The sequence below is a fragment of the Budorcas taxicolor genome, chromosome 7, assembly GCF_023091745.1.
Source record: "Budorcas taxicolor isolate Tak-1 chromosome 7, Takin1.1, whole genome shotgun sequence".
Classification (NCBI taxonomy): Eukaryota; Metazoa; Chordata; class Mammalia; order Artiodactyla; family Bovidae; genus Budorcas; species Budorcas taxicolor.
The window spans coordinates 45,823,185-45,836,942 of record NC_068916.1 but is presented as its reverse complement, the minus strand read 5'-3'; the positions used below and the strand labels follow the sequence as shown (position 1 = coordinate 45,836,942).

Here is a 13,758-nt window from a genome sequence, read left to right as displayed (position 1 = left end):
AAAAAAAGGTATTCTACTTAAGTTAGAATCTTTGTATACTGCGATTTATTATTAAGACCTTATATACTGATATATATTGATAAAGTAATTCATAATTTTAAAGCAACAAAAAAGCAAGGCACAGAATAGGGCATATAGTATGATCACATTTTATATATAAAAGTAGATAATGTGTATAGATATGTAACTTTCAGAAAAATGTTCTCATGGGGAAAACTATCATTTTATATTTATTTTACAAATTTGCTATCATTTACTTAAAAATAAAACATACAGCAGTAAAATCAAAAACTAGTCACTACAGAAACAAACTCAATACTATACTATTATTTATGTTAGTAAACATACACCAGCATCCTTTTCTTTTTCATCCTCTTTGTCATCTTTGTCTTTTTTCTTCTCTTTAGAACTTTCCCCACTATCTGTTTTCTCTTTGGATCTAGACCTGCCAAAAAAAAGAGAGAGAGGGGGACATCATCTATCTGTTTTTGGAAACATTCATTTTAAAACACTCAGACTTGTGTTTTATTTTTTAAATAAGAAATAAATTTCCAGGCTCAGCTGAATTTTTATATACCGTTAATAAGCAACTTGGAAATACAATGAAGAATTAATCCCAGAACACTAACTGCAAATATTACTCCATATATGAAAACTGACCAAAGGTAAATTGGACACAGCATGTAAAAATAATTACAAAAATTTAAACAAGAAATTTAAAACTTAACAAATGGAGAATTATACCAAAACATTAAGTCTATAAGATAATTGATATATGTAATAATATTTCAAATCCCAACAAGCTTGCATTTTGACCTTATGGCATCTAAAAATGAGTTAAATTCCTTAATTGTACTATAATCAAATTAGTTGACCTTTCCCCTCCTTTATGATTGGTGCTTTTAAGAGGACTTCCCTGGTGGCTCAGTGGTAAAGAATCCATCTGCGAATGAAGAGGACATGGGTATGGGGAAGATTCCACATGCCACAGGACAACTAGACCTGTGAGCTCTAACTACTGAAGCTACAGCATCTAGAGCCTGTGCTCCACAACAAGAGAAACCACTGCAATGAGAAGCCTGCACGCCACAACAAACAGTAGCCTCCGCTCACTGCAATTAGCGAAAGCCCACGTGCAGCCAAGACTCAGCATAGCCATAAATAATAAATCAATCAACCTTAAAGATGAGGCATCCAGAAATTGTTCCAATTTTGATGAAGATACTCAGAGGTAAAGAAGATATTCTCTAGCATGAACTTCTAAGAAGTTTATAGCTTTGCCATCTTACTTGGTTTTTAATCTGTTTGGAAATGCTTTTTGCGCACAGAATGAGGTAGCCCGTCCTATTTTATCAGAAGATAGCAAATGTCCCTGACACCATTTACTGGAAACACTTTTCCCCACTATTTATGATGCCACCATAGTCATTTATTAAATGATCTTATATGTGTAGATTTGATTCTAGGTTCTTTATACAGTTTCAGTAATCTATTTGTTTACCCCTACAATAAAGCCACACTCTTGATTTCTACTTTATAGACAAGCCTTGACACCTGGTAGTGAAAATCCTTATATCTTGTTCTTTGAAAGTGCTTCCTAATTTTATAACCAGTTTGTTAAATACTTTTCTATTCATGTTTGCCAAGCACTTTTAAACATTAATGTGTGTTGAAGTTAATAAGATGCTTTTCCTGAATCTACTTAAGTAACCATGGCTTTTCTCCTTGAATCTTGGATCACACTGATAAAGAGTTTCTAATGTTAAATCAACTTTCCATTCCTGGTATAAACCCAAATAGTTTATGATCTGTCTTATCTTTTTGATGTACTGGTAAAGCAGCATGCTAATCTTTTATGTTCAGACTGAGTACAGCCTATAATTTTCACACTGCCCTTGTCAGGTTTTCCTCATCCTTTTATTAACTGCCTTCATTTTATGAATGTTTCTTCCTTCCAAGTCTTTGATGATACTTTCCAAGTCAAAAGTATCATTACGGAGAAAGAGATAGATCAGAGTAAAATATCTGCCACTCATGTAAGAAATGACAATTATATGGAACATTTAAAAACAAAAACTTCTATAAATCAATTTTTTAAAAAGAAAAACCAATAGGAAAATGAGAAAAAGATTTAAACATGTATTTTTTTAAACATGTACTTTAGAAGAAGAAATCTGAATGACCAAAAAACATACGGAAAGGTGTTCAACTTCACCAGTAATCAAAGAAATGCAAATTAATACCATAATGATATTTTTATTACATGTCTATCAAATAAAAATTTAAAGGAATGATAATACCTAATACTGGGTATGAAGGGACACAATCCTCATATACTGCTGGAAGTGTAATTAGTATATACTCCTTGGAAAGCATTTGGGATTACTTAGTTAAAGTGAAGCTATGTTTATTCTATCACAATGTAACTTCATTCCTAGCTATACACCTAAGGGAAACACATACATGTGTATATGCTACTATGCTTAATCGCTCCGTGGTGTCCAACTCCAGAACTCGGGTCTCCTGTAACGCAGGTGGATTATTCACTGTCTGAGCCGCCACGGAAGCCCATACCCATGGATACTAGGATATATATACAAACATGGTCATAACAGCCTCAGAGGTAACACAACTCAAACATCCAGCTCAGCAGAATGGATAAATAAAGCGGTATATTTATATTACGGGGCTTCCAAGATGGCTCAGTGGGAAAGAATCCACCTGCCCATGCAGGAGACCCAAGAGATCCGGCTTCCATCCCCGGTTCAGGAAGATCCCCTGGAGGAGGAAACAGCAACCTGTTTCAGTATTCTTTCCTGGAAACTTCCATGGACAGAGGAGCCTGGCAGGCTACAATCCATGGGGTCCCACAGAGTCAGACACAACTGAGCACACATATTTACACCACAGGATAGTGGTTCAGCAATAAAATAAACTAATGTTATGAGCAGAGAAGGCAACGGCACCCCACTCCAGTACTCTTGCCTGGAAAATCCCATGGACGGAGGAGCCTGGTAGGCTGCAGTCCATCGGGTCGCGAAGTCGGACACGACTGAGCAACTTCACTTTTACTTTTCACTTTCATGCACTGGAGAAGGAAATGGCAACCCACTCCAGGGTTCTTGCCTGGAGTACTCCAGGGTTCTTGCCTGGAGAACCCCAGGGACAGGGGAGCCTGGTGGGCTGCCGTCTATGGGGTCACACAGAGTCGGACACGACCGAAGAGACTTAGCAGTAGCAGCAGCAGCAGCAATGTTATGAGCAACAGAGCAAACTCCCAAGGTTTACCAAAAACACAGAAGAAGACATGCCTCATTCACGTAAAATTAAAAAACACATAAACCTAAATTATTCTTTTTCCACTTATAAAGAAACAATTAGGACATTACTAACACCAAAGTCAGCAATGATTTTATCTAGACAAATAGAAATCTGGGTTAGCAAAGGGACATGCAGGGCTTCCAGTGGGATACAGATAATGTTCTATTTCTTAACTTTGGTGGTGGTTACATGAATCTTGCTTTATACTTATTCAATAAACTGCATGTTTGTATTTCATTCATTTCTCTGAATTTATATTTTAAATTTAAAATTATCCCAATGGGCATTATAACACTGACCTGATAAAACAAAAGTAAAATGTATAAAGTAAATAAATGAGGAAAAATCTTCATAACCAATACGAAAAAAACAAAAACAAAGCTATATATGCCAGGACACCACTTTAGAAACACTAATAGGCAAAGAACAAAGCATTAACAAGAGAAATGTAGAGTAAACATATTATGTCTAATAGATACAATTAATATCTCAAAATTGAATGGTACTAACATCTTAAGGAAACATGCAGATTTAACTTACACAAGCAAAGTTCACCCATTATGAATAGCAGTTCAGCAATGTAAAAACGTTATTTGTCAATCAACAGTAGAAACACTAAGAAAATAACTTCAAAGAAAAAAACATAGTTCCCACAAAGATGTATATAAAACGTACTTCTGATCATTAACAGTAGGTATTAAATGAAGGAATAATGTATTATGAGTGTTAAAACTAACAGAATTTAGGTATCTTCTAAAAGCACTACAAGCTTTATAACTTACTGAAATGAAATTAAGCTAACAGCTCATGGTGGCAGCCAAATTCAGTATTTACAAGGATTTTTTTTTTAAATGTAGGGAAGAGAGTTCCCAACCTGCTTGATAGATACAGCCAATGGTAACATTACCTATTCTCAGCTTTCTTGCTTTTATTGCCAGGACTGGAAGACCGGGATCTTCGGCCTCGGCTTCTGCTCCTTGAACGTCTCCTGTCCCGACTTCGAGATCTTCTTCGTTCTCGACTTCTATCTCTCTCTCTACTTCTGGAACGCCTGCAATGGGGACACGTTTCATTTATTCTATGACCAAGTAGAACTTCTATTTCAGATCATGGTTTGTGCCTCATGTTGAAAGAAGCTTCTAAATTATTACCACTGTTAAAGACAAGATTTCAATTTACTATCAAATCAGTTTAACAGGGAACAAGTTAAGCCAGTTCTTACAAGCGGTCAATGGGGAAAATGAGGATACTAATTTCGAAACGATGTTTGTTGAAAAACAGAGGAAATATGTACTAATAGCTATTCGAAATCTATGACCTAGAGCAAAAAATCTAAACTTCAAAGACAGCTAAAATCTCAGTATAAAGATGGGCAGAATGGGGCTGTGGAAAGATTACAGATACAAAAATTAGGAGATAAGAATTTCTATCCTGGTGCTGCTACTAGCTAGTGACATACACAGGGCAGATCAACTCTCTGGGTCTGTTTCCTTAATCTATATAATGCAGAGACATCACCAAATAATCTCAAAATCCTTCTTGCTCTAAAATCTTGTAATTTTATTTTCACATCAAAAAGAGACCAAAAAAAAAAAAGTAAGAGACCAAATCTTATATGATGCTTAATAAGTACTTGACTGTATTGTATGAAACTGTTCCTGAGGCCACATAATATAAAACTGAGTAAGTTAATACTATCCACATTGTTATGGGTGAATATTTTCCGTAAGAACCAGTATCTCAAAAAGATAAACTCAAAGTTCCTTCTGAGATCAGTTCACAGCACCTGTATAACCGTGTCTTCTTTCCTATTTTCAAGAGAAACTTTATTAGAAAACTTTCTTTGGCATGTGAGAGTATTTTTATTTAAAGACTGTTTTTCACCAGCAGGGAAGTTATAGATGCTTGGGTGGTACCAAGGAATATTTAATCAAGCACAAGTTTTTAAACACTAAGATGTTCTTTGGTTAAATCTAAAAAAATTCTTTAAAATCATTTCAAACAAGAAGTGGACATGGCTCCGTTCTGTCCTTCCTTCTCCAGTCAGCACTAGTGGTGGCTCTGAACACATGGATCGGCTTTCTTGGGATGGGATTAGATTAGAACCCCCTCAATGGCATACTACCTCAACTTTTACTTCTTTTTTTAAAACCTTTCCTGGGGGCTTTAAGAGTTCTTTGTGGTGTTGCACAGCAGAAACCAACACAACACTGTAAAGCAATTTTTCTCTAATTAAAAAAAAAATTTTTTTTTAAGTTCTCTTTGGATTACAAGAAATACCATCTCAAGTTTACAAACTTAAAATACTGTTTGACAGTAGAAAGGGGGAAAAAAATACTGTTTGAAAGATTTTGTTCTAGGCAAATCACTTATGTACCTAATCAAATCAGCTGGGATTAAAACAGACAGGCAGCAAACAGATCACTAAATTCTACCACCAATTAAAGGGACCACCAAAACTTTTAAAGAAGCCCAATTTAGCTGAGAAGGCCCAATTTATCAAGAGTTCTTTGGAGATTAATGTCTTACCTCAGACGCTTCCTGTCTCTTGACCGAGATCTTCTTTTATCCCTGCTACGAGACCTCTCTCTCCTCCTGTCTCTATCCCTGCTTCTAGACCGTCTATCATCTCCACGTTTACTTCTTTTGTCTGAGGGTGAACGACTTCTAGATCGACTTCCAGAGCGTCCCCGTGATGCTGATCGCTTCCGATAGTGGCTAGAATATTAAGTTAAAGATTAAGCTTAGCAAACACACTTAGCTTCTATGACATTTTTTTTTATTACTTTCCCTAAAAGTCTCAGCAGATAAACCCTGAAAGGACTTTTTACACATCAACTTTTTTAAAGTTAGAGGGAAAGAGTGAACTCTTCCGCTACAGCAGATGTAGAGAGAAGAAAAACCGTTAGAGAAGCCAGAACAGTAAGCAAAAGAGACCAAGTTCCTGCTTTTGAGGCTCAAACAGCTTTATGCTGCTAAGGGAAGACAAGACAAGTTTAAAAAAAAGTCAAGACAATGTCATTTGGAGCTATGGAGAAAAACAGCTGAGAGGAGCATGGTAGCCAAATGTGGAGAGTTTTATAGGCGGTTATCAGGATAGTCTTTTTTCTTTGAGAAGGCTATTGGAAGATTTTAAGCATTACTGTTTTTAAAACATTACTCTGGCTGCTAAGGAGAAAACAAACCAAAGAAAGGCAAGAGCAGAAGCAGGGAAAATGGGTAAATAGCAATCAAGCAAGTAAGAGACACTGGTGACTTGGATCAGAATGTCAGGTGTAGAGTTGTTGACAAGTATCAAAAGTTGGGTATTGGGTACTTCAAAAACTAATTAAATGTTAAGTACAACAGCAAACCTCCTGCACAAGTCATGCAAGGCAGAGCGGTGGGGAAGAAGGCCTCAGGGATGGAAGGGACCTTCTTGGGAAGGGCCCTGAAGGATTCATCTTGAAAGCAGGAAGAACCAATGGACATGAGAGCGTGGAAAAGACATAACCTTATGTTTATTTCAGAGGAATCATTCTGGCTGCAGCGTGGAATCAATTAGAAGAGTAAGATCAGAGGAAGCTAATCAACTTCACGGATATGCAGCAGTCTGAGCAATGTATGATTAAGGCCTGAATTAAGTCAGGGAAACCAGGAATGGCAATAGAGTGCAGAATCTAACTGGATGTAAACACTAAGAGAAGGATGACTCATATAAACATCACTTCCAGGTTTCCCGCCTGGATGACCAGACAAATGCCTCGGAGATTTCAAAGACTTTCAAATAAATTTTCCATAGTTACGGAAATACTCTTTATCCAGTTAAACGAATACACACTTTATAGATTTGTTAAATTTTATCAAGCTCTACCCTGAAGCATTGCCCATTTCCCTGAAAATTAATTATACCTCAGTAAACTACTACTTGGAGAAGGCAATGGCACCCCACTCCAGTACTCTTGCCTGGAAAATCCCATGGATGGGGGGGCCTGGCAGGCTGCAGTCCATGGGGTCACTAAGAGTCGGACACGACTGAGTGACTTCACTTTCACTTTTCACTTTCATGCACTGGAGAAGGAAATGGCAACCCACTCCTGTGTTCTTGCCTGGAGAATCCCAGGGACGGGGGAGCCTGGTGGGCTGCCGTCTATGGGGTCGCACAGAGTCGGACACGACTGAAGTGACTTAGCAGCAGCAAACTACTACTACCTTACTTATTACTTACATCCTACATATAAATTATTTTTCAGTAACCGCTAAATATTAACCAAATTTGTACATTAAAGATAAAAATTTCAAGATCCCAAACCCGGGAACAATATAAACTGTTTTTGAAAAGATTTCTAATAAGAACTCCCAATTCTCAGTATTAAAAGGATAAAAAAACACGTAACAAAGAAGTCTGAGATCTATTTACAAAGTAAATGTCCATGTTACAAGCATTTATTGTAACCCAATAAAAGCCTGCTGCTGCTGCTGCTACTGCTAAGTCGCTTCAGTAGTGTCCGACTCTGTGCGGCCCCGTAGACGGCAGCCCACCAGGCTCCTCCGTCCCTGGGATTCTCCCTAGTCATGTACAAAGTCATGGGTGTTGTAAAAACGTTTGACCACACGCTTTCAATTAACTTAAGAAAATATCCCGCGCTCACAAAGAACTAAAGAATCGATAGGGACCAAAGATATGGTCCAAACACGAAGTAGTGAGAAATTCACTTGGGATCGCCACTGAATGAGGAGATCCTGGTGAGCTCCGCGGAAATGGCGGGATCTCTTAGAAGTCCTGGAGAGGTGTTCCCGCCCCAGGGGCTCGAACCGGCCGATGGCAGAGCAGGTGAACCCTGTGCCTACTGCTCACCCAAGTGCAGCCACTCCCTTAGCAGAGGTCCCCCGGCCCCTCCAGCAGCCGCGGGCAGCGCTGGCCACACGTGGGGCCGCGCTAGCCAGGCCAGGCCCCGAGGCCACCTCGACTCCCGCCTGTTGCCCCCAAAGAAGCCGCTCGGCGGTCGGCGCTCCGCCTTACCGTGACTCCCTGCCCATACCGCCTGCTGCGGGAAACCGGCGCCCTTCGGAACCACGCGCAGGAGAACCGGACAGATTAGGAGAACGCACCGCCCTCGGCACGCCGGGAAAGGAGCACTACTAAGAGGCGGCTGCAGCCACAGCGGCAGCTGCCATCCGAACGCGGCCAACGAAAACAAGACGTGCTGGCGCCAGCGGCAGGAAGGAAAAAGCGGGCCGGAAGTGGTTGCCGCTCCACAGCGTCCCCTATAGCCTGGAGGCCGCCCAGCACCGGGTGCACGAAAACCGATTGTCTCCGCCGAGTTTTCTTGCACAGTCACTGGAGCCCGCCGGTCTCGATGCGGTAGTGGGCAGTGCTTCAACCTTGCATACCCTGGGAGGGTCTTTCTCACTAGCAACGCTGAAGCGCCATAAATATCCCCAAGCTGTCCCAGGACGTACACTGACATCTGCCTTAACCTGAGCTAAGAGATGCTACAAACATTTCAATTCACTCTCATTCATTTATATATTCATTTGTACATATTGTTACTTTGCAGCCAAAGATGGAGAAGCTCTATACAGTCAACAAAAACAAGACCAGGAGCTGACTGTGGCTCAGATCATGAACTCCTTATTACCAAATTCAGACTTAAATTGAAGAAAGTAGGGAAAACCGCTAGACCAGGTATGACCTAAATCAAATCCCTTATGATTATACAGTGGAAGTGAGAAATAGATTTAAGGGACTAGACAGAGTGCCTGATGAACTATGGAATGAGGTTCGTGACATTGTACAGGAGACAGGGATCAAGACCATCCCCATGGAAAAGAAATGCAAAAAAGCAAAATGGCTGTCTGGGGAGGCCTTACAAATAGCTGTGAAAAGAAGAGAAGTGAAAAACAAAGGAGAAAAGGAAAGATATAAGCATCTGAATGCAGAATTCCAAAGAATAGCAAGAAGAGATAAGAAAGCCTTCCTCAGTGATCAATGCAAAGAAATAGAGGAAAAGAACAGAATGGGAAAAACTAGAGATCTCTTCAAGAAAATTAGAGATACCAAGGGAACATTTCATGCAAAGATGGGCTCGATAAAGGACAGAAATGGTATCAACCTAAAAGAAGCAGAAGATATTAAGAAGAGGTGGCAAGAATACACAGAAGAACTGTACAAAAAAGATCTTCACGACCAAGATAATCACGATGGTGTGATCACTCATCTAGACCAGACATCCTGGAATGTGAAGTCAAGTGGGCCTTAGAAAGAATCACTACAAACAAAGATAGTGGAGGTGATGGAATTCCAGTTGAGCTGTTTCAAATCCTGAAAGATGATGCTGTGAAAGTGCTGGACTCAATATGCCAGCAAATTTGGAAAACTCAGCAGTGGCCACAGGACTGGAAAAGGTCAGTTTTCATTCCAATCCCAAAGAAAGGCAATGCCAAAGAATGCTCAAACTACCGCACAATTGCACTCATCTCACATGCTAGCAAAGTAATGCTCAAAATTCTCCAAGCCAGGCTTCAGCAATACGTGAACCATGAACTTCCTGATGTTCAAGCTGGTTTTAGAAAAGGCAGAGGAACCAGAGATCAAATTGCCAACATCCACTGGATCATGGAAAAAGCAAGAGAGTTCCAGAAAAACATCTATTTTTGCTTTATTGACTATGCCAAAGCCTTTGACTGTGTGGATCACAATAAACTGTGGAAAATTCTGAAAGAGATGGGAATACCAGACCACCTGACCTGCCTCTTGAGAAACCTATATGCAGGTCAGGAAGCAACAGTTAGAACTGGACATGGAACAACAGACTGGTTCCAGATAGGAAAAGGAGTACATCAAGGCTGTATATTGTCACCCTGCTTATTTAACTTCTATGCAGAGTACATCATGAGAAACGCTGGACTGGAAGAAACACAAGCTGGAATCAAGATTGCCAGGAGAAATATCAATCACCTCAGATATGCAGATGACGCCACCCTCATGGCAGAAAGTGAAGAGGAACTAAAAAGCCTCTTGATGAACAAGAGGAGAGTGAAAAAGTTGGCTTAAAGCTCAACATTCAGAAAACGAAGATCATGGCATCTGATCCCATCACTTCATGGGAAATAGATGGGGAAACAGTGGAAACAATGTCAGACTTCATTTTTTGGGGCTCCAAAATCACTGCAGATAGTGACTGCAGCCATGAAATTAAAAGACGTTTACTCCTTGGAAGAAAAGTTATGATCAACCTAGATAGCATATTCATCCGTCTAGTCAAGGCTATGGTTTTTCCTGTGGTCAGGTATGGATGTGAGAGTTGGACTGTGAAGAAAGCTGAGCGCCAAAGAATTGATGCTTTTGAACTGTGGTGTTGGAGAAGACTCTTGAGAGTCCCTTGGACTGCAAGGAGATCCAACCAGTCCATTCTGAAGGAGATCAGCCCTGGGATTTCTTTGGAAGGAGTGATGCTAAAGCTGAAACTCCAGTACTTTGGCCACCTCATGCGAAGAGTTGACTCATTGGAAAAGACTTTGATGCTGGGAGGGATTGGAGGCAGGAGGAGAAGGGGACGACAGAGGATGAGATGGCTGGATGGCATCATGGACTCGATGGACGTGAATCTGAGTGAACTCTGGGAGTTGGTGATGGACAGGGAGGCCTGGCGTGCTGCGATTCATGGGGTCGCAAAGAGTCAGATACAACTGAGCGACTGGACTGAACTGAACTGAACATGTCAGGCATGTTCTAGATTCCAGTGAGCTTTCAATGTAGTGGCAGACATGAAGTGAAAGTTGCTCAGTCGTGTCTGACTCTTTGTGACCCAAGGGACTGTAGCCCACCAGGCTCCTCTGTCTGTGGGATTTCTCAGGCAAGAATACTAGAGTGGGTTGCCATTTCCTTCTCCTGGGCATCTTCCCATCCCAGGGATGGAACCCAGGTCTCCTGCACTGCAGGCAGATTCTTTACTGCCTGAGCCACCGGGGAAGCCCAGTGGCATACATAGACATTAATACAAATACTTGCAGAAGTTTTGCAACAGGAAAGAGATTCTACCATAGGAGCAGAATTCAGAAAAAGAGTTCCCTGAGGAAGTGACCTTTGAAGTAAGATTTGAAGGCTGAGAAGGAGTTAACTCCGTGAAGAGGAGGAAGAGCTAAACATCTGTACACAAGATTATAATGGCTCTCTTGGCAGCATTCCAGTGCTTCCAATTCAGGAGTGCAGGTTGGGATCCCTGGTCAGGGAACTAAGGTCCCACATGCCACGAGGAGCCTCAAAAAAAAACCAAAGATTATCATGGTTCTTAACATCGTCTGGACTTGGGAGCTTAAATATGTGCATACGGATGCCTGTGTTCCACCCTGACAGTCTGATTTGATTGGTCTGGAGTCCCTCCTATGCATTGGGAATTTTCAAGCTTCTCAGGTACTTCTGAAGTACAATCCAATCAAGGTGGAGAATGGCTCACCTATTGGAACACAGGCTGAAAATGTTGAGTTGTTTTAGCATAAATCTATACAGGAGTTGGGGACAGGCTCTCATTTTCTTTACATGTCTCTGTACTATTTTATGTTCTTACACATAAGGATTATAGTCAAGTTCCATATCTTCACTGTGGCAATCATTGCATGGATGTATGTCAAAATTCATTGAACTGTACACTTTATGCTTTTTTTTTGGCCATGCCACAGCCCATGGGACATCTTAGTTCCCAACCAGGGATCAATCTGGATCCCCTGCAGTGGAAGCACAAAGTTCTAACCACTGGACGGCCAAGAAATTCCCTGAACTATATGCTTTGAATTGGTGTGTTTTACTGTATGTAAATCTCATCTCAATAAATTTGAAGTTTTAGAAAATGAAATCAAGACTCCAAGACAGGCTTCTGCCCTTCATCTGTGGTTTACTGACCACTTGTGGCAGCAGTGCAATCCACGCCAAGGGTAAGGAGAGCCTGAGCTAGTGTGTGACAGAACGGACATCAAGGAGTCAGGTATCAGAGCCATTGTAAATTGCTTGTGTGTAGGTTTCAGTCTAAAAGAAATAAGAAACTACTAAAGATGTAAACTGTGGAACAATGGAAAGTGGTCGGATTCTGGATGTATTCCTCAGGCAGCTTTCCAAACACTAATTGATTAAAAGGATGTGAGATGCACTGGTAAGGGGAGGAATAAAGATGACTCCTAGGTTTTAAAGAGAGCTACTGTGGATTGCGATGAATTTGTGGAGATGAAAAAGGCCTGGACACAGCAGATTTGGTGGGAAAAGGAGAGAAAAATCAGTATTTCTGCCTACTAGGTATCCAGAAGATGATAATGGCTGAAAGCGAATGTGTGAGTTTGGAGTTCAAAGGAGAATGAGATTGGAGAGATAGGGATCCTATTTTATAGACTGCATAATACAGATCTTCCTTGACTGAAGGTGGAGTTGCAGCCTGACAAACCCATAGTTAAGTTTAAAATACTGTGTTAAATACATTTAATATACCTAATCTACCCATCATCTTAGCCTAACTAGCCAACCTTAAATGTGCTCAGAACTCACACATTAGCCTACAGTTGGGCAAAATCATCTAACATAAACCCTATTTTATAATAAAGTGTTGACGATCATGTAACTTGTTGAGCACTGTACTGAAAGTTCTAGAAGGTATTGTAGGTCATCATAGAACCGTTCAACTTCAGCTTCTTTGGCATTAGAGGTTGGGGCATAGACTAGGATTACTGTGATATTGAATGATTTGCCTTGAAAAAAAGAGATCATTCTGTCATTTTTGAGATTGCACCCAAGTACTGCATTTCGGACTCTTGTTGACTAGGAGGGCTACTCCACTTATTCTAAGGGATTCTTGCTCACAGTAGTAGATACAATGGTCATCTGAATTAAATTCACATTCCAGTCCATTTTAGTTCATTGATCCCTAAAATGTCAATGTTCACTCTTGCTATCTCCTGTTTGACCACTTCCAATTTACCTTGATTCATGGAACTAACATTCCAGGTTCCTATGCAATACTGTATTTTACAGCATCAGACTTTACTTCCCTCACCAATCACAACTGGGCGCTGTTTTCACTTTGGTTGTGTCTCTTCATTCTTTCCGGAGTTATTTCTCTACTCTTCTCCCATAGCATATTTGGCACATACTGATCTGGCGAGTTCATCTTTCAGGGTCCTATCTTCTTGCCTTTTCATACTGTTCATGGGGGTATCGAGGCAAGAATACTGGTTTGCCATTCCCTTCTTCAGAGGACAACATTTTGTTAGAACCTACCATGACCTGTCCATCTCGGGTGGCCCTACACAGCATGGCTCATAGTTTCATTGAGTTAGATAAGGCTGTGGTCCATGTGATCAACCTGGTTAGTTTTCTGTGATAGTGGTTTTCATTCTGTCTGCCCTCTGATGAATAAGGATTAGTGACTTATGGAAGCTTCCTGATGGGACAGACTGACTGTGGGGAAAACT

At 40.5% G+C, this 13,758-nt stretch overlaps 1 protein-coding gene across 1 annotated transcript in view; it reads right to left on the bottom strand.

Annotated features, from left to right (window-relative positions):
- The window catches only part of DDX46 (DEAD-box helicase 46), a 46,889-nt gene extending 38,493 nt beyond the window's left edge, over positions 1 to 8,396 (bottom strand). Inside the window, exons 1-4 of the mRNA XM_052643473.1 lie at positions 8,324 to 8,396; positions 5,851 to 6,039; positions 4,229 to 4,372; positions 349 to 445 (exon numbers count right to left, since the gene is read on the bottom strand). Of these exons, the coding sequence (XP_052499433.1) occupies positions 349 to 445; positions 4,229 to 4,372; positions 5,851 to 6,039; positions 8,324 to 8,340 (447 nt within the window). The 5' untranslated portion in view covers positions 8,341 to 8,396. The remainder of the gene's footprint in view (positions 1 to 348; positions 446 to 4,228; positions 4,373 to 5,850; positions 6,040 to 8,323) is intronic.
- Positions 8,397 to 13,758: the final 5,362 nt, after the last annotated feature.